This window comes from Choloepus didactylus, chromosome 16 (assembly GCF_015220235.1).
Source record: "Choloepus didactylus isolate mChoDid1 chromosome 16, mChoDid1.pri, whole genome shotgun sequence".
Classification (NCBI taxonomy): Eukaryota; Metazoa; Chordata; class Mammalia; order Pilosa; family Megalonychidae; genus Choloepus; species Choloepus didactylus.
The window spans coordinates 18,290,462-18,312,653 of NC_051322.1; the positions used below are offsets into that span (position 1 = coordinate 18,290,462).

At 33.3% G+C, this 22,192-nt stretch overlaps 1 protein-coding gene across 5 annotated transcripts in view; it reads right to left on the reverse strand.

The window, feature by feature from the left end:
* The window catches only part of RELCH (RAB11 binding and LisH domain, coiled-coil and HEAT repeat containing), a 131,791-nt gene that overhangs the window by 55,922 nt on the left and 53,677 nt on the right, over positions 1–22,192 (reverse strand). For all 5 annotated transcript variants that reach the window (XR_005212164.1, XM_037805636.1, XM_037805635.1 and 2 more), the window contains 7 exons: positions 15,645–15,735; positions 13,423–13,494; positions 8,381–8,521; positions 7,782–7,946; positions 5,763–5,910; positions 1,697–1,853; positions 958–1,081 (listed from right to left, as the gene is read on the reverse strand). Coding sequence is in view for 4 of the 5 variants with exons in the window: in XM_037805636.1 (XP_037661564.1) it covers positions 958–1,081; positions 1,697–1,853; positions 5,763–5,910; positions 7,782–7,946; positions 8,381–8,521; positions 13,423–13,494; positions 15,645–15,735 (898 nt within the window). In the remaining variant the exon portion in view is untranslated. The remainder of the gene's footprint in view (positions 1–957; positions 1,082–1,696; positions 1,854–5,762; positions 5,911–7,781; positions 7,947–8,380; positions 8,522–13,422; positions 13,495–15,644; positions 15,736–22,192) is intronic.

Genomic DNA, 22,192 nt, shown 5'->3' on the forward strand with positions numbered 1-22,192 from the left:
ATTCAGCTTATATTGAGGAGTAATTAAATGATTAATCTACAGAATTAAAAGACACTAAATAATTTACTGATTCCACACATGAGAAGACTAAGCCCAGAAAATTAACTTATTTAATAAAGGTCACAAACATTAGTCAACAGATAACAAGGCCATAACCCAAGTCTTCTGAATTTTGCCCAGTCCACTATCCCATACTGTTTTACTTTAAATGTTTCAATAGCTACTGTTTAATAGTAAAGCATTACACTAAAGTTAAATGTGATACTTAAAACACTTACCTTTAAATTTTGATTAGAACAACATCTTTCTATATTTTTATTAGGTCTCTAAAGAACTGGCTTAACAATATGCAATGAGTCAATGGTTTAACAGGATTCAAGAAGAAATTAGGATCTAAGGACAATCTAATTTTAATACCTAAAACTACAAAATAACTTGTATATGCAAATGTGACAAGTAACACTTTTGGTAGTGATGGAAATATGGAGTATTTAATTCAAGGGTACATGATTTCTAAGAGGCAGAATCATTATAGCAAGTCTTACATTTAAGCTGCTGCGGTTCCACAATCGCCTGAGGTTTTGAGCAAAGTGTCCTGAGGAAACAGCTGCTTCCTGAACCTTCATAGGGGGTAAAGTACCAGTGGCATATCCAAAGGACTGCAGTTGGTGTCCCTAGCTGCTACTTCCTATGCCAAAAACCTCTGAGATATCCACAGTGAGTAGACCTTACGTCCAATTCTGGATACAAACTAAGTTTAGTCAAAATCATCTGAGAATCAATAAAGTTAAGACTATTACCACCTGGAATTTTCTTTTACTGTCATATTATTCTGAGATATTCAAAGCTAATTAGAGTAAAGGAAGTGCTCATATTTTTATTTGCTCTGTCACAGCCTTAACACATTACATTTCTATGTCTCTTGCATATAAGAAAACATGGAATAAAAATTTTTACCTTAGTGTTTGTAAAAATTTTGCCAAATGTCCGGCAAAGGCGCCAGAAAAATCTGGAGAATTCATGGACACAGGCAGTTGAAGTAACATTAATTTTGCCAACTATTTCTATAAGTTGTGGCAACCTGAACATGAAAGGAAAGAAAAATAGGCTGAGAGTACATGTAAATTGTGGTGTTCTTGCCAATTTTGAAACAATCAAATCCAACAACCTCTTCTGTTTTGCTCCTTACCGTCAGTAAAATTTGAAAACAAAGGAGTTATTTTGGACCTTGTGAAAAAGCTTAAGGTTACATTCTATTCTACAAACTTCTTAAAGTAAAATTTTAACTGCTTATTATAAAATATATGGAACCTGAATGGTAGAGTTTTGAGTCTGGTGTTAATGAGACTCAGATTATGGATCAAATTTCAGTTAAGCTTCACACAAAAGAAAACAAACATTGCATCCACTTAAGCCTCAAAAATGAGAAGTCTAGACATGTGCTAGTTTAAAATCCATCACGACTACTGAACAAAGAAGGCAGCAGATAGGTCCTATTGGCATAATATAGCAGAATCATCCTTATAGATAAATAACTACATAACCAGTGGTGTAAATCTCCTCTCTTAAGGAAGCTTACCATAGATGATGCCATGTTATATTTTTAATAGTTTTTTTTGCCCCTCAGTTAAATACAATGAGTTATCCGCCATTCAACTGATATAAGTGCACCAGATGAATCCAGTTAATAACTTACAATTGATTGACAACCCATAGTAAACTCTCCCAGCCTGTTGTACCCTCGTGTTCCAGCTGGTAATCATAAAGCTGTAGTAGCACTGCCAATTGCTCACGACTTCCAATAATAGTAGACACATCTTGAAGAGGCGACATAGGCCGAGGGAACCTAGTTACTATAAATAATAGAAGTAAAATAAGTCACATGGAAAGTGGCAGTTTGGGTATTTAGCTATTCTGTCAAAAGGGAAATAAGGCACTTTCCCCTTGATATTATGAACTTTAAATATAAAACTGAAACATATTAATCAAATCATTTAGAAAAGACATTTATGAAATGAATTCTGGTCACATGCAAACAAACTAACAAATCTCAAATTTTAAGATTTTATGAGACTATGAAATTAATAAACAAATACTGCCATGACAATCTGTTAATAACGAATAAATTTTCATTTACATTAAATTAAAATTGGCTCAAATATGAGAATCTTGGATAAAATACAAATTTGAATTTGGTTTAAAAAATTAGAAATACTTATACTTCCCTTAGACTTGACATCAGTGAAAAAGTAACCATCATAAAATGTGTTTTTCTTCAGGAAGTAAGAAACTAATAGGTTAACAGCAAGGAAAAATGGTTTAACATATCATAGAATAATGACAAAATATGTTAAAGCTTGAGCTGAACAGGTTTCTTTAGTATTTAATCTCCAATATTAACTGCTTTGTTTTTTAAATTTTCTTAATTTGATAAACATTAACAATATAAAATGGTAAAGCCAACGATCATAAGGCAAACCATATTGTAAATATAACAAAGGACCATATAACATATTTTAAATTTGGGGAGAAATTTTTTAAAAATTTCTAAAAAATAAAAAAATTTTCTAAAAAATTTTAAAAAAATAAAACATGAATGCCTACTGTTATACTGTAAAAAGTTTAACCATATCATTAAATAGATAGTAATTAGATGCCAGGTAATTAAGGGAATACTTTTTGGATGGCTATTAAATGAATAATGCACACTAATGGCTCATTAATTGTTAATCAAAGAAAACCTTAATGGACCAACAACTCCTACATAGAGGCAAACACCTTAAAAACACAAAAATGGATGTAGCATTTTCATGAAACCTATTAATGACTCAGTGATAATTATTAAACATAAGAGAAATAGAAAGAGCACCTAATTAAAAAATGCTCAGACCAAAGACAAAATTAAAATGTTACTATCTTCTTGAGCTGCACCAGGTTTTTAACAATATACTAATTACAGATAAAGGTTATCCTTGGCTATCTGAACTCAAGAATTAAATAGATTCAGAAATTTTTGGATTAAATACTTTGTTACTTGAACTCTCCAATTTGCTATTACAATGAACAAACAAACAAACAAATTTGAAAAACATGGTGTTATGGATTGAATCGTGTCCCTCACAAGTATATGTTCAAGTCCTAACCCCTGGTCCTGTGATGTGAACCCATTTGTAAACAGGATCTTAGAAGATATTATTGGTTAAGATGAGTCCTATCTAAATCAGTGTTGGCCTTAATCCAATATGACTGGTGTCTCAAAGCAGAGACTATTTGGACACAGTCAGTAGGAGACAGAAGACAGAGAGCAATGTGAAGGAAGGAGATTGTGTTAGGAATTGCTGGCAAGCTGCCACCAGAATGCTACAGACATCAGAGAAAGCACAATCCTGACAACACTCTGATGTTGGACTTCTAGTTCCAAAACTATTCCAACAGGACAATAAATTCCTGTTGTTTACGCCAACTAGTCTGTGGTATTTTTTACAGCAGCCCTGGCAAACTAAGATACGTGGTATTTCTCACTATCTGAGCTCTCTACTTGTATTTTTACTATCTCAATCCAGGAATTGAACATATTTGGATAGTGAGGGATATTAGCACTTCTTATTTCTCTATCACATCAAAGGATATGTGATAGAAATTCAAACAAAATTCTATTATAGTGCTCACAATTTGCTACTCAAGTAGAATGAATGCTAATCCTTCAAAATGATGATGAATTACTGAAAAATAATGGAGTGGTCAAAAGTGAAATAGATACATTGAGATTTACTATAGGAAATGTGGTGTCCAAAGATGTAAGGCTAAATCAAATAAAAGCAAAATGATGTCAGGAAACAAATTATCCCTTGGATAACTCAGCTATTACTACAGATAAACAACAGAATGGTTCAAGAGCCTCAAAGCATTATTCTGTGTAGCAATGATTTTTAAAAATTTGAGCATCTGTCTTAAAAACACAGAAAGTCCCAAGAATTCCATTTTACCAGACTGGCAAAATATGAGCATTTTATCAACAAAATTAAACACAATTATCAAGAAAATAACAGTTGTTATGAATCTTTCACAGTATTTCCCCTCACTAGGACGTAAGCTTTATGATGGCAGAGATTTTGTCTATTTTGTTTATGACTGTATCTCTAGTGTCTAAAACAGGGCCTAACATAAATGTTAGTTAACATTGTGGAATAAATAGGTAATATAAATATTTGTGTAGATTCCCATCATTTATGAGAAAACAAATAAATCTTCACTTATAATAAATTATACCCAAATTATTTTATGTATGTTTGGATAGGTAGACAGATACAGATATAGATATATATCCTAAATAAGGAAATAATAAATTCTCATTTATAATTTTATCCTGAGGTATAATAACATTAACTTTTATAGTTACTATTAAAGTTAGGGAGTCAAATTAAATCAAGAAGAACTGAAAATAAAAATTATTTCTGATATGATGAAGACAATCACAAGAAAAGGTCACATAAACATTAGAAGGACTATGTGTAGGATCTGACAACCAAAAGGAGTCATTTTGAAGCTTCTATATCTCTTCTCTAGCACAATGCTTGGCAAAAATTGACATTCAATAATTATTTGTTGAATAAATAAATGAATGAATGATAGAAAGGAAGAAGGAGAAAGAGAGGGCATTAGAAAGATAGGAAAACTCCTAGGCAGATGAATGCCTAAATGAATAAAGGGGCAGATCCTGAGGTCTTAGCGGTAGTACTTTATGAAGTCTTATCATACAAGTTTGAATTTGCAATCGCCTCAATAATATCATTTTAAAATACTAAACTAACTCCACCCCATCTACTTTCAATTCTCCAAATAAAATTGATATCCCAACACCATGTTTATTCTGTGGCTTCATATATCCTTGGACACAATGTTTCATATTCCAATGATTACAGGTAACCCACAGTTAGTTTTATTTGAACGCCTGCAATCCTAAAATATTAAGTGTCTGTTGATGTTCTTGATATTATAACTGTCTACCAGAACCATTAAGAGGCATGGGTGATTTCACAAATCTGAAAAAGCTGCAAAGGGATCTCATGCATAGCAATAGCAATAGCTTGTCTATAGCCATTTATCCCAGGGATTAGGTGTCATGGGGAAATCAATTGCCATGTATCAAGAATAACTTACTAGTAAACTGGACAGAGAGAGAAGAAAATACTGGTCGCCAACTATCAATTTCATGTATTTCTGAAAATAAGTCATGTTCCTTATTTTGGAAAAAAGAAAATTCTACTGCATACGCTTATATTCCTCTATATAAAGGACATAGGAGGAAAAAGTAATTACATTTACCTTCCCCTATCGGAAATGAGATGAAACATCTGGGAAGAAGAAAATAAAAAAGGCACTAGAAACTATTAAGGGAGTCTTTTCTTGACTCAGATCTATTCATGGAAGGAAACACTTATTCCAGCCCCTAAAAAAACTCTATTTTAGTGGCACCATAGGACTATAGATTAGTATTTAGAGATTACTATAGATTAAGAATGGAAAAAAAGGAAAAAAAGCATACATATTACAAAATAATACAATGCGGTTTATCCATAAAAGATGAAGCCACATAGTTTATCTTGGTTATCATATAATCTGTGATCATGAGATTGCACATATATATTTTAGTAATGATGCCATCATACAAAGTGATTTTTTCAAATTTTAATCAAAACAATTATTTGGGAAGCTAAACTGTTAATATTCTACATCTGCCTTCTAGAATTTAAGTTCAGTACCTTCTATGTGTGGCACTTCACCATGAAGCTTGGCTTTGCTTGAGAAAGGTGCATTCTGTAGCACTAATGCAAAGAGTGAAGGAATCAAGGACTGCAAGGCAGAAAGATACATGTGGAGCTTATGTTCATCCAGCCCGTGCTCTCCTTCCTGAAACATAAGGATGTGGAAGCTAATTTTAGTCTTTTGAAATTATATCGCTAATTGTATTTATGATGTTCTTCCTTTTTGTGGCCAACAATAAAATATTTAAGGACCTCTATGTTGGAGTCACAGCATAAGACATAATGGAAATGTACACGTATCTTTCTTTAATATCTCTAAATATGTGAAAATATGAAGAAGTACTAAGGCAGTGCAGGAGGAACAGAATCTTTTATTTGGAAAGCTTTAAGGTGAACATCAGTCATTTCCACTTGTAGGAAATGTCCTATAATGCTTTTTTTTTTTTTCTTTTTTCCCTTTTGGGAGGGTCTCTTGAAATTTTATAAGTCAGGGTAAAGAAATTAAAGTGAGCTATAGGATCATTATAAACTCTCATAAATCAGCAGCAATCCTTTTACTTCCCTCTCCCGCTTCCTATCTCCTTTTATAGATTTGGTGACATCTGTATTTGCCAACACTGAAAACACTTTATATAATTCAATGTATAAATAAAATATAGGAGAAGAAACTTAAAAAGGGAACAAAAGAAAGAGACAAAAACAACAAAAAAGTAAAAGATCAGTAAGGTACATAGAAACTAAATAGTAAAGTGAAAAATAGGATAAGTAATGGCGAAAGTGTTCATTGCTGTTCAACCACTTGAGATGTCTTCACTACATTAGAAAACAAGTTTCACATGTACCTTAGATAAGAGTTAGTTACTATCACGTTCTAAATTAATTAATTTCTTCATGGAAGAATTACAATCTATGCTGAATACTGCAGATACTTTTAGTGGCAATGTAGAATTAGCAATGTTACAAAATGGAACAAGAAAAACTAAGTATGGATAATTCTCAGATAGAAGGAATGCAAACACTTAAAAAAAAAATTCTCTAGGTTTCATAAAAAGAGGCATTTCAGCCCAGCTGCCTGTTTACATTTTTGTAAAATACTCATTTGAAATTTATATAAAGAACAGTCTAATTTTTAAATTAAAAAAATACGCGTGGATACATATGAGACCATCTACAGAGTAGTTGTAATGCTTTACAGATGCCTTTAAAATTCTGGGTTGGAAGTCAGACAGCTGAGGGACCCTGGGCAAGTTATTTAATCAATAAGTCTCAGTTTCAACATAAAAAAATAGAATACAACTCAAAGGATTATGAGAATGAAATAGGGTATTTTATATATGAAGTATCAACCTTAATAGTACATAATAGGCATTAAAGATACATTAATTTCTCTTCTAGCTTGAAAAAGGTAACTTTTTTCCTTTAGATCAAGATTAGATCAAGATCAAAATTAGATCAAGAAGTTTCTATAGGTTTTTCAACTTTTCTTCAATCTTTTAGTTGAGAAAAATGAAAAGTTCATTTTAAAATGTGAGAGTCCAGGGTTTAAGCCCCTGTTTGGGACCCAATAAATAAATAAATAAATAAAATAAAATGTGAGCAAATGAAACACTGCAGTGAAATAAACACAGCTAGAGCAAGTTTGACACCTTGTTAATAAGAAAGCTCTAGAGACTCATTTTTAGTTCTCCATTCTGAGAACTGGAGTTAATACTTCAAGTAAAATATTTAAGTCTTCAAAAGATAAGAAAGAGCTGGCTTTCTGAATAACACACCAGTTACTTCCATGAATGTGCTATGGCAGCTAACAAACTCAGATCATGCCTGTCTCATCCAGTTTCAGCAAAGCAAAACTTCCTCAAATCTCTCTTGGCTTCATCCCAAGAATCTTTAACCGATAATTATTAGAATGCTCAACTAAGTGGTACTTTTGGTCTCTGCTGCCCAACATTCTTCCAAGATGATTCAGAACAGACCTTTTAAATTTCTACACGCTGTATAAATAAAGGAAGCACCTACCCTGAGAAGTTTTTCAATCTTATTCAGCAATGTAGGTATAAGATGAGACTGTAAATTTCCAAGTTCTGTAGTCCAGGCAGCATATGCTGGTAAAAATACTTGATGTGTTGCACTAACTACTCTTTCTGAGGGATCACCCAAGGCTGAGAGCAGTAATTCAAAACCCTGCCAAAAGGAGATAGGCAAAATGTAAATTTTTAAAAGAATAAACTCTTAAAAACTTAGTTAAAAGCAATATACACTCCAGTAAATTTAGAAAATATTAAGCAAGAAATAAAACCATCCATAATCCTACCTTTCTAATTTTCTTTAAAAAAAATCACCTATCCATTGACAAACAAACCAAAGAGAAGGGATGGTAAACACGGAATGCTTGCAGTTGATTTCCTGCTACAACGGCTATGACAGGCACTATAAATGAATCATAACTTTCCTTCCCCTGAGCTGCAGAATTGAAACTAGGCAGCTATAAGCTAACATCAACCGATTAAAGGTGACATACCTACCACTTTTACTACAGATTATCTAGTATCTGATCTGAGACCTGGAATAACTCAATTTTATAATGGGGTAAATGAGGTTCAGTCTGAAAAACATACCTGTTGGTATTTGTCTGGGTCATCAATGTATCCCATAATGATGCCAAGGCTTTTGATCACAGCTTCTCGTACCAAATCTGCCTTATCTTCCATTAACATCTGTTGCAACATTGAAAGAACCAAGGAGCTACGAATTTCTTTCTGAAAATAACAAGAACATGTTTTTCACTATTTATTCACACTACCACAGTAGGAGAATATAAAAAATGACAGCCACCAATGTATTCACATCAGACAACCATGTATTCACAATCCAGGTCAAACAGATATGAACAATTTGCCATATTTGCTTCAAATCTTCATTCATCAAAAAAATAAAACAAACATTACAGAGGCAGTTAAAGTATCACTGTCCTCCAAATCCCTTCTTCTACCTTCCATCTCTGGAAGTATTATTATCTACCCTGAATTCAGTTGGTAATAACCACCTGTCAACATTTTCTATATTTTTGCTAAATACATCCAAATCCCTCTAACCCTTACAGCTCACAATAGCAGGAAATTTTGGCAAATCGACCAAGCTAACATTCTGCTACAAATAGACAATGAGTTTTCTATCACTATTGTTCAACACAGAGAAGAGCACTGAGAGATACAACAACAGGAAGGTTTACAAAAATCACTCTGGCAATCAAAACATTTGTCTGGAAGTAGGAATGAAGAAACATTATAAAATCCCAGTGTTCTTATTTTTTCAAGAAGCAAGGAAAAAAAAAATTCAAACAGGATGGTAAAATATTAAAGTAAACTTTAAAAGTGCTTTAAAAGGACAGAATTGTATGGTATGTGAATATATCTCAATAAAATTGCATTAAAAAAAGAATAGCATTGCCATTCCAATATGCTAACATTTAATATAATATCAACCATGGCTGTGCCTTAATTTCACAGTTTTATCCACAGTTCTATTAAAGAATGTTTTGTTCTAATTAATGGCTTAAATTAGAATAGAGCTATCAATATACAAACTCATTCCCTCCTACCCTAACTCTGTACAATTGTTGCAATTTGATCAATTAACAAAATTCTTTAAATCTAAGCCCATGTAGGTCCTTTTTACATATAATGATTGGAATAGAAGAAAAATAAAAATAGAAGATGTGACTATTTTCATAAATTTCCAGCATGATATGGTATGCACAGCAAGGTTTGATAGATATTTTTTAAAGGCCAAGTTTGCATTCTGACTTTTTAGAAACATAAACATAGTACTTTTAACAAATTTTGGACATATTGGTGAATATGTCTTTTGGTAGAACCCTGTTTATTTATCCTTTTAGGATAAAAATTGCCCTACAAATGCCCTAAAATATCTTAAAAGATCTTGATAGGTATACAGCACAGGTGATAAGACAAAGATAAGAAGCTTCAGCTAGGTATTTGCTTCACATACATCTGGGCTGAAGTCAACTGTGTAGCAGCTAGTTTTAGTAAGCCATGGGGACTCCACAGGGTAGGTCAGAAGGCAGTACTCCATTTAATCCATGACTACACTGAAGTTCTGCTGAAGAATAGAGATTTTACTGCTGCCACTAACAGTGAGCTACAGGGCAAGCAGAGGTCCACTGAGGAAACATTATGTCCATTATTAATACTGCTCAGTATTCTAGGAGCAGCGTGGAATAGCTTACTTTTGAAATCAAGGGACACTCTTCTTTGTCTTGGAACAATAAACAATAAGATGCTAACTCTTGGGATATATTACTTATCACAATAATAAAACACCAATTTTCTCTTATAAGATAGGAAAACAAAATAATTCCATCATGCCTAGTTCCTGGTGAAAGTATGGGAAAATAAGTACTCCAGTACACTGTGGCTAGAACTACAGATGCTATCTTGCTTTGGGGCAATTGAACACTGTCACAATAAAAAATGCAAATGCCGAAAGAAGCAAGATGAGAAATTTTTAAAAAGCAGACAGCCACACAAAAGGCTGTCAAATAGTACTTATTTTTAGTCATTGGTACAGGGATATAGAATACCATATATCATACAATTAATTTGGATAAAAATTTTTTAAAGGATATGGAAATACACACTGTTATATGCATTAATTTTTATTTTTTGGAAGGATTCATTTAAAACTATACCCTCTCTTTCAAGAATGATCTTTTAAAAAATGACCCTTTAAGGTCATTTATCTGTAAAGGGCCAGATAATATAATATTTCAGCTTTTGGGGACATAATGTCTCTGTTGGGACCGCTGAACTCTGTGGTGTGAAAGCAGCCTTAGATAATACAGAAATGAATGGGTACGGTTGCATTCCGAAAACCTTTATTTACATAAGCAGATGGTTGGGGAAAAGCTCTGCTTTAAACTATGGTTATTTAAATTAAAATAATTGTGATGCCACTTCATTCTCCTTACTCCTTCGAAGCTCTAGACCTACTAGAAGATACCTATAAGGGGAAAACAGTCCAATGGTTCTCAAACTTTTTGGTGTCAGGACCCTTTTATTCTTTCAATAATTATTGAGCACCCCAAATGGCATTTGTTTGGAGTAGGGAATATTTATTGACATTTTTCATATTAGAAAATAAAACTGAGAAATTAATATATTTATAATTTCATTTAAAGTAATAATAAACTCATTAAATGTTAACATTTTTATGAAAAATAACTATTTTCAAAACAAAATAATCAGTGTGAAGAATAGTATTATTTTACATTTTTTGCAAATCTCTTTAATGTCTGATTTAAAACAAGATAGCTGAACTCTCTTTCTGCTCTGCCTTCAATTTGTTGTGATAGTATTTGGTTGGAGTATTTATAAAAATTCTGGCTTCATATAAGGCCTGTAATTGAAAATGGGAGGAGTATTTTAATAGCCTTTTCCAATAAGAATGGATATTTTACTTTGATTTTGTATCTAAACTTGCCAAGATTAGTTCCAATATGGAATCTGAAACCATGCTATGAGGCTCACCGATAATGAACTTTCAAAGTCTGAAACATTAAATTCCTTTAGTCTAAGAGAATAAAAACATATATGCAGGGCCTCCCTGAGGAGCTGGGGGAAAATGCAGAGGTGTTGGGCTTCCTCACCTGGGTTGCTGCTGATGTTCTCACAAACATTGAGGACTGGCAGTTTGACGTGCCGAGCCCTCTATCAAAGGACTTGCCCTTATGAAGCTCCTTACTGCAACGGAGAGGCTGAACCTGCTTGTAACTGTGCCTGAGTCTCCCCATGAGTACCTCTTTGTTGCTCAGATGTGGCCTCTCTCTCTAGCTAAGCCAACTCAATGGGTGAACTCACTGCTCTCCCTCCTATGTGGGATCTGACTCCCAGGGGTGTAAATCTCCCTGGCAACACAGCATATAACTCCTGGGGATGAATCTGGACCTGACATTGTGGGATTGAGAACATCCTCTTGACCAAAAGGGGGATGCGAAATGAAATGAAATAAAGTTTCATTGTGGCTGAGAGATTCCAAATGGAATCGAGAGGTCACTCTGGTAGGCATTCTTATGCACTATATAGATAACCCTTTTTAGGTTTTAATGCATTGGAATAGCTAGAAGTAAATACCTGAAACTATCCAACTGCAACCCAGTAGCCTTGATTCTTGAAGACTATTGTATAGCAATGTGGCTTACAAGGGGTAACAGCGATTATGAAAGCCTTGTGAATCACACTCCCTTTATCCAGTGTATGGATAGATGAGTAGAAAAATGGGGACAAAAAACTAAATGAAAAATAGGGTGGGGGAGGGGGATGATTTGGGTGTTCTTTTTTACTTTTATATTTTACTCTTATTTTTACTTTTTCTGATACAAGGAAAATGTTCAAAAAATAGACTGGGGTGATGACTGCACAACTATATGATGGCACTGTGAACAACTGATTGTACACTTTGGATGACTGTATGGTATGTGAATATATCTCAATAAAATTGAATTTAAAAAATTCCTTTAGTCTATCTTGGACTTTGAATGCCTCTTTTTAGTGAAAGATTTTGAACATCATGTAACAATCATTTAGGAAATACTGGACCACAGAGTCATGCAGAACCTCCCCAATTCTGATACATCTCATTACAGAATATTTAAAAATCACATTTGTTAATATCATCACTGATCTCATCAAAAAAGTCTTTACATATTTAGAATGTGTCAAGCTCATGGTGCTGGATAGAAATTTTCCAAAACTCTAGTTTTTACTTAAAAGCTCTCATTCTATCATTGGCAATAAATACTATATACTTGTTTTCCTTAAAGAGATAATGTCATTTCATTTTCGTGAAAATGGCAGCCAAATACCCACGACTGGAAAACCAAACCTTGTCTGTCAGTTCTTTGAAGTAAAATTGGTATCCCATGGGAAAAAATGGCTAGTTCAGCTCACAACTTCAACAATTGCATAAGTTCCTGGAGACAACTGTCATACTTCAGCATGCAGCAAAAGGGCTTTATGTGAGTACTTTCCATTTTGTCACATGGAATACTAAAAAAGACATATTCAAGGTTCAAGATTTAACAAAATTAATAATTTTACTACTTCATCAAAGTCATTTTTAAGCAAAACTGGCTTTTTCTTCTGCGAGTATGTGACAGTGAAGAATACAATCCTTATTAGTACAGTTGGGGGCCACTGCCTTGATCTGTACGGATGTACCAGCAGTTCTGCCTGACTGCTTCTGCATCAACAGTGCAAATGTCACCACAGTGAAAAAATATTTAAAAACTGTCTTAATATTATTATGAAAATAGTTTTCACCTTATGGAACCCCTTGAAAGAATCACAAGGAACTCCTCGGGGTTTGCAGTCCACACTTTGGGAAACATTGATTCTGTTTAAAATATTTATACTTAGGCAAATTCAATGGTAATGTACTTATCTGTGTGCAATGTCATATTGTATCAAAGGTCATTTATCTTCCGTAATGTGAGCCTTTTATTTTTGGCTCATCTTTTTCCTTTATTAGGATAGCATGCCCTAGAAGAATTTGGATCAAAATGCACAAAGCACTTGAAAAACAAAATTCTCTCCTATTAAAAAAAGAAAATAGTTTTAAAGAAAAAAATGACAATTCTTACAGGGAGGTAAGGTGCCAATGCTCCACAGGATTCAGCCACAAGTAGTCGTCTTTCTGGGTATTTGTGATTAATCTAGAGTAAAAAATAAATAAATCAAGCATAAACAGCATGCCCTCCCTTCCTCCAACAGAGAAGTACTTTTCACCACAAATTCCGTTAAGAATGCAATGAAGATTCTTCCTTTTCCACTTCTGGGAATTCCTGTGTGGCTACACCTGGATCAGGAATAAGGGAATCAGGGAGAGCCTAAAAATGAGGTCACAGGGGTCATCTGTTAAAGAAAAAAGAGAAAAAACAAAGATGAAAATTTGGCAAGGTGTCCAGAGATAATGGGTTTGCCAAAGATTAGCTTTAGGATGCCAGGAGAAAGTCTGGACCATTCTCTAGCTTATTCAGGTTACAGAAGTAGAGATGATAGAGATGTTTATAAATGACATCTATGATTTAAATTTAATCTAGAAATAGTTACCTCAAAGGCAGAATGGTTTAATGTCAAAAGTATGTTGTACATAAACTTTAATTTTGCATTTGTTTAGTCCAGCTCAGTGAGTCTCCAAATTAAATGTACTAATGAAAATCAATTGTATTTCTATATATTAGTAATAAGCAAACTAAAAATAAATTTAAGAAAATAATTCTATTTACAATAGCATCAAACAGAATAAAATAGTTCGGAGTCAACTTAATTCTGAAAGCTATAAAACACTGATGAAAGAAATTAAAGACCTAAATAAACGGAAAGACATTCTAAACTCATGAATCAGAAGGCTTAATATTGTTAAAATGACAATCTTCAACAAATTAGAGTTTTAACAAAATTATTATAAAAATTCCAAATGGCTTCTTTGCAGAAATCGACGAGCTGATTCTCAAATTCATATGGAAATTCAAGGGACTCAAAAAAGCCAAAACAATCTTGAAAAGAACAAAATTGGAGGAGTTGGGGTTTCTTTACAGAATGATGAAAATGTTCTAAAATTGACTGTGGTGATGGTTGCACAACTCTGTGAATATATAAAAACCACTGAATTGCATACTTTAAATGGGTAAATTGTATGATCTATGAACTATATTTCAAAAGGTGCTGTTAACACATTTTTAAAAAAAGTTTATTGTATACAAGAATAACTACAGAATTGAAAATTCAAAGATTGAGATGTACCCAAGTTAATTTTGACTTTAAGTGATTAGAACCTCACCCTAAATTATGATGCACTACAATTTATAGATGATACAATGGATTTTCAAAGGTAATAAAGACTATAATTTTCACTTTATATACTGAATATAGATGTGATGCCACTGTATTTTATTGAAAAACAAACAAACAAACAAACACAAATGCCCAAAGAAATTGACAACAGAACTTTAAGGCCATGAAATTTATCACCATACATAGGAAAGACATCTTTTTAAGATGAGAAATAAGCTGCTTAATGACCTAAACATCAAGTCTAGAAAGTCAATGATTCTGAGTTCCATATAGGACTGGAATATTAAAATTCAATATTAAACAAAGATATTGCCACTAAAATTGTTCAATAATAAATATAAAAATCTTCTGCATCAAAGGTTTGCATTTTATATACAGTATATTTATAATATATAAGATATGTTTTTATTTACCTACCCATATACACACATCTTCTGGCTCTTCCTTGAACTCAGGTTTAAAAAAAACTTAGGGTTTTTTTAATTTGCTTTACCTCACTTCATTCAGGTCTCTGCCTAAACAAACATCATCTCCTAAGAGTTCTTCTATGATGACCCTTTCTAAAATAGAATTTCCCATCAGTCTCTAACCCTTACCTGCTTTATTTTTCTTCATAGTATGTATTACTATAAGACATCACGATTTGTTCACTCTTAAGTCCCTACTAGAATGTCTTTGTTTTTTTGTTCACCACTGTGTCTCAAGTGAGTACAACAGTACCTGGCACTGGAACTAGTGTTTTGTGAGCATTTGCCGAACAAATGAATAAAAGCAAAGCATTCCAGAGGACTCAATCACTCTAAATCACTGTGCACCATAATTTATATTTGTATATTTCCTAATGTCATTTCTAAAAGAATATATTAACATATAATTTATATAATTAATGCAACCAATTTTAAATGTAAGAAAAATAAATCTATAAAATCATCATGACTCAAAAACCCTTTAAAACATTTATAATAAAACAGCATATAATAGTTACAGAAGACCCAATTCAGTTATTTACCTGTTCCCAACACTGTGGTAAAAGTTCGGCTTCAACACGTGTTGGTCCAACATGACGTGCAAATGCCACACAACCTGTCAGTATCATTTGCCTAAAAAACAATACACATAAATAAATGAAAGACTTATATTTGCTTTGGAAAGAACAACAAGGATTTAGGATTAAAAAGAAGCATCTTTGTAATTAACTTAATGTACTATATTTGTACAAATTACATCTCACCAACAATGGACCAGGCTGCCGCCAAGAGAACGAGTTCCTTAAGACTAGCTATTCAAGCAGTAGCAATATATTATTGATATTGTGAAGAGATTTCTGTGTTGGTGTTAGGCTTAATCTCATAACCTCCTAAATTAACTTCTCATACATTCATTATGAGATTATAATCTGCCTGATGCTTCTGTTTCTACCAAACTTCAGTTTCTAGCCACTAAATCAATTAGGGATTATTTCCTCATTGTTTCTATAATTACAAACAATGGTATCATATTAGCAGTAAAACTGTATTTGTTTATCAGCAGTTCTGATATTGTATCTAAGACAACTGTGGTAGGCAGCATTTGATATGGCCCCTAATAATCTCCATCTCCTGATATTCACACCCTTGTGTAATTCTAACTCCTTGAGCATGTGCTAGACCTAATGATTTGCTTTTAACAGAAAGAATATGACCAAAGTGATGGGATGTCACTTCTGAGATTATGTTACAAAAAATGTGCCTTCTAAGTGAGGGAATGAAAATACCTACTTGACCAAAAGGGGGAAAAAGAAAGGTGACAAGCTGAGGTCACAGTGGCCAAGAGATTCCAAATAGAGTCGAGAGGCTATCCTGGAGGTTCTCTTATGTAAGCTCCAGCTAGATATACAAAATGGCCACCGTGTGCTATGCCCTTACCAAAAGTCGTCCCCAAATACCTAGGTCCCTACCTGAGATTCTATAAAAGATTCGTTCACTAAGTTTTATCTCTCAGAACCTTAAGTCCACCAGAGTATTCCTTTGCCAGACAAGTCTTAAAACCCAGAGGCAACAGCCTCTTTAAGAACAACGATCAGATGCAGCCCTCTTCCCCATCTTGTCAACACCCCTTTTCAATATGAACAAGTTAGGGTGCTCATTGTTTAGACACCTCTGAAGATGATGAAAGAGATTAAGTGAGAGAAAGGGGTAGCAACAAACAAGATAAGATTTAACAAAGGTCTATGAATACTGAAACTTCATATATAAACATATATATATATACGTAAACATATATATATATAGATGCTGGGGTGTTGGAATAGCTGGAAGCAGGTAAATGACATGGTGGAACTGTAACCTTTAACATCCTTTGAAATTTACTCTATAGCTACTCATTGAATTGTGCTTTGAGTCTTCACCTTTCTGTATAGACCCTATATTGCATAACAAGGAAAGAACTGAAACTGTGGAACTTTAATCCATAACAATTTTTGAAATTACCTATATGACTGCTTGTTGAGCTGTACATTGAAAGTTAACACCTTTCTGGACACATGTTATATTTTACAATAATGGAAATAGCTGAAGTTGTGGAACTGTGACCCATGACATTCTTTGAAATTTGCTCTCCAACTACTTGTTAAATCAAATTGAAAGTTATCACTGTTATGTATATATGTTAAAGCTCACAATAAAAAATGCATTAAAAAAAAAAGAATGTGCCTTCTATCTTGTGGGGCTTTCTCTGTTGCCTTCTCAGCAGGCATTCTCTGATGAAGCAAGCTGCCATGTTAGAGGCCCATGCGGCAAAGAACTGAGGGTGGCCCCTAGCCAACAGCCAGCAAGGAACTGAGGCCCTCAGTCCAACAACACACGAGGAAGTGAACCCTCCCAACTGTGTGATGAAGCTTAGAATCAGATCCTTCCTAGATGAGCCTTGAGATAACTGTAGCCCCAGCTGCCACCTTGATTACAGCCTTTCTTACAGGAGACCCCTGAAGCATAGGATGCATGTTCCTAAGCCACAGAAACAGTAAGATAGTAAATGTGTAATATTTTTAACCACTAAGTTTTGAAGTAATGTGTTACAGAGCAATAGATTAATAACTAATAACTTCACTTAAATTGATAGATTTGTAATTTAAAAATAGTATAGATTTTTAAATAAGACTTTTCACTCTTCAAAATGAAGTTCCATTAAAAGTGACCTTAAAAAGCAGTTTTAAGTTTTCCATGTTTGATTGCCTACCACTTTAAAACAGTGACATCCCCCACCCCCACAAAAAAAAGAGAGAGATGTTTTCAGTAGATGTTTCTGAAGTACCCAACTTCAAGGGAAAACAAAAAAGAATGCTTTATTCATATTAATTAAAAAATCAGCATTTTAAGCCCAGGTATTGCTGTTTTCTGAAGTCAATTTAACTTAAACTGCAAAATGACTTTAAATTTCTATTTAGTTTAGCCACATTTGCTATGACTGTTGCTTAGGTTATTCGAGGAGAATAATGACAGACTAAAATCCTCTGGACAGTATGGAGGGAAACGTTGAGCCAGTATATCTTCACTGTATACTGTAATGTCTTCTCATTCCCCACCTCTCTTGTAATTTTTTCTGTTTCCCCTTTATATTTTACATTGCTATCCTCTCTTCCCCTCTCTCAACTTTTCTATTTCTGTTTTCTATTTTCTCCTACTTTAGGAAGCAAATAAATTAAAGCAAATAAAAAGAAAATCGAAAAAGATATTTCCAAGCTTTATAGGCAGCACTCTAGCTGTCTGCTTCCCAATGAAAATTTCCTAACATCTGATAATTGTTTTTTTCCCACTAGTGTTTTAAAATGAGAAAGCATATGTAAATACAGGTACTATAAATATTTAATAACTGTGATGACTGAATTTTCAAAAATTTAAGCAGTTTGAACACTTGTAAAAAGTACACACTTGTACAGAACTTCAATGAAATGACTTTAATAAGTCATCATCACTATATGTAAGATGTACAAACTCTACAGTAGGAAAAAATACTCGACTCCTTACAAAAGACTTTAGTCAGCAGAGTTAAAATTCAAAGTTGTAAGAAATATGACAGCTCTGAAAATGCACTTGAAAGAGGTAAAGCTCAGATGGCCTAGAAAGCAATGGAAATAAGTTCCTGTGATAGTAAAAATAAATGTTGTTCCTACTAGGGGAAAACCATTGAAGAGAGACGTTATATGACACAGGCAGAAATATGGTGTCAACCATAGATAGTAAAGAACTGGCAAAAAGCACCATTATTGAGATCGTGAGATGTTATCAAAGAAGCCTGCGATTCATTAAATAAGGAAAAATAATTATATGTCAAGTATATTATTATAACTTAACAATCTTGCTGTGTTTGTTATTCACATTTTATAGAGTATAGTTAATTGACTGGTACATTTTAGTAAAAATATTTCTGTAAAGTGAGAGGAGATTTAAGTGTGCACGACTGCTAATTCCTGATGTATCTTGACCTGAAGTGAAGCTAATACGTACTTTTGACCACCAGGTGGCAACTATTAGCCTTCCATGCAGAGTCTTTGAAAGCTGCTCTAAGACTTGGAGAATCTAAACGTAAATCTAAATGTAAAATTGAACGTAAACCTAAACGTGGCAAACAGAACAGATGGTATTTAGCTATTAATTGAACTACCAAGATAAGGAATACTACTTTTCAAGTATAAAATAAAATATTAATTTTCTTAGAGTATCAAGAAATTGTCCTTAGAAAATTTTCAGTTTGCAGTGACTGATCCTAATGATGTGATTTAATTTCCCTTAATCCTTCTTGACGGCTATGTGAGGGCTGCTGGTATAGATTAATACCTTGGCTGGATCCTGAAAAGGACATCTCTCCACTTGTTCAAATATAATTTGGTTAAGAGCAGGAAAGAGATATCTACTTATAGGGTCCTAAAATCTATATGACTGTTTTATTCTCATAGTTGAGGGGTTCCTTGTATTTTAAATTTTGAGCTTGATTTATGAGCCACTCTTATTTCTGATTTTCCAACATCTTTAAAAGAGGTAAAAATTATATCAATCAGATAAAGTATTGAAATTTGATAAAACTACTGAATCATAAAGTACAATTTTACTGTTTTGCAACAGTGTAAACAAAAAAATCATTATTTCATTAAGATAGAAAATTGTACCATAGGAAAACACAATTTTTATCCAATTGGTACTCAGTTCACCTGCCCATCAATCCACCAAGATGTTTTATTCATGGACACACTTGTACAGCTTCACTTAGCAGTTAAAGATTTTACTCTTTAAGGCATTGCTGCCTGTTAGCCACTCCTGCCACTTTTCTTCTGAAAAATAAAATCTCCCTGATCTACACTGTCCCCCTTCACTACCCTTAGGAAAAACCCATTTCTCTACTCTGGCAATAATTTCAGAGCTGTGGACTCCATCCTTGGTTGTGGGCATTTGACTGTATTCTCTTAGCCATACAGTAACTGATTAAAGCATTTTAATTTTTTAAGAAGCATAGCCATTAAGAGGCCATGATGTGTCTACTTCATTTGTGGGAAAAAGAGGGAATATTTAGTTCTTCGATATCAAAAGTGAAAGATGAAGACAAGGAAATATTTGAACTAGAAGTTCAAAGATAACTAACACAAAGTATACAAATTCAATATGAATTATTAGAATAAAAAATGGAAACAATGCAGAACATTAAGAGGCCAGTGTATCCTGTTAACTATATATATATATATGGAAGTTTTTCCTCTATTAATTTATATATAACTTGAGACTTCAAAGGGTTTCATAATTAAAGAGAAACTTTGGGATTTAACTTTTGAGTAGTTGACTGGAACTAACTTTCAGAGGTTTCTTAACAAATTTGCTCATATTTAAAAACAAAATGATTTGAATAAAATGTATGCCCAAGGCCATGACAGTGCCATTACTTAAGGAAAATTTAAAGGATTGTACCAAGGTTCATGAAGAAAAACCTAAGAGCTTTTGACACATCATTTCTTGAACCTCTTTTGGATGAAGCAGTAGTTAGCTCCAAAATGCTTTCAAAACTGTCAATCCGTTGATATACTACTATTCATTCCATATTACAAAAAGGCATTGGCAGTTTTTCAAAACATGTTACTGAAAAGCCAAGGCATACTATGTAAGTGCATATATGTACATTTTGTTCATCATCATGCATTATGAGTTATGATCGAAGAGTTTTGGGAAATTATTGAGACCACGGAAACTTGGGCAAACAATTCTTCAAATCTGGAGGAGAACAATGAATAGAGCAGTAACTGATATTTGAATTCTATATTTTGTTTTTGAATTAGAATTTGATGTTGCTGGGGTGATGTAACAGAAAATAACATTTTTACAAAAAAACAAACAATCCCTTTGAAAAACACTAAAGTTTCTCATAAGGCTTCCTACTGACTCATGAAAGATCTTCTTAACTACTATATTTCATTAGTTTTTGTCCTATTCGTAAATATTTTAATCATACTATTTTATACTACGTCATTGCCCTGGGTACTGGGAGGCATGTAGGGTAAATAAAAGTCTTTCCTTGGACAACAATGATACTCCTTATACAAACTGCACACTTGAACATCTATAAAACTGTGGCTAATATACATTACAAACTACCTAGCCTTTAAATGCAGAGAATAGTTTTGTGTCGTATTTCATAATTTTGCCAGGAAAAACACTGATCCCCTTGAGCATTTTCACAACTCTACAAAGTTTTCTTTTCTTAAAATTTTAACTTCTGGTTCTTATGTTTTCAGTCCTTCTTCAATAATTTCTATCATTGGCTTTCTTGACTTTATACCTATCTTCTTTCTCATTATTTTCATTTCCGTGCCTTTTTCATTCTTGCCTTCAAGACTGAAAGTAGTTGTCCAGGTTTTCATTTAAAACATGGTCTGAATTTCCAGTAGGTTTAATTCTATTTGTGTCTAATATAAATTTGGAAACATGGCATTTCCTAGGTTTTTTTTCCCCCCTTTTGGTATCTTCTCTTATCCCAGTGTTTTTCCCTCTAAGCATTAATTCCTGTCTACTTTTTAGGATACTAAACAGAATGTCTCTGAATGGTTTTTGGTTTTTGCAGTAAATCATTTTCCAAAATGTGTCTTTATTCTGAATTTTAAGAGTAATTTTGGTTTTACTCATACAGTGGAATTTTTGTGGTGTCCTTGTTGATTCTTTTCTTCTGTTTACTCATCTTTAATGAGAAGAAATTTACTGAGCCCCAGTTTAGTACAAGATAAAGAGAATAGCCACTGCTACTAGCTTCACTCCCAGGGATATTTATGGTATTAAAGAGACAATAATTTAATGCGGTTTCTGCTGAATCTAGATGTGTTTTTCTTCTTTTCCCAATGCTCAATTCTCTTCACAATGATGAGAATTTACATTGGAAAAGATTTGAGGCAGTCTAGAGTTTCATTCAGCCAAATGTGACATACTAAAAAGTAAATTCTGCCATGTACTTCTAGGGCTGTTTCTAGTCTTTACAACTTGGTTATAGGACTTTACAAAGGAAAGTAAAGTTATTGTATTTTTAAAATATTTTAAAGTTATTTAT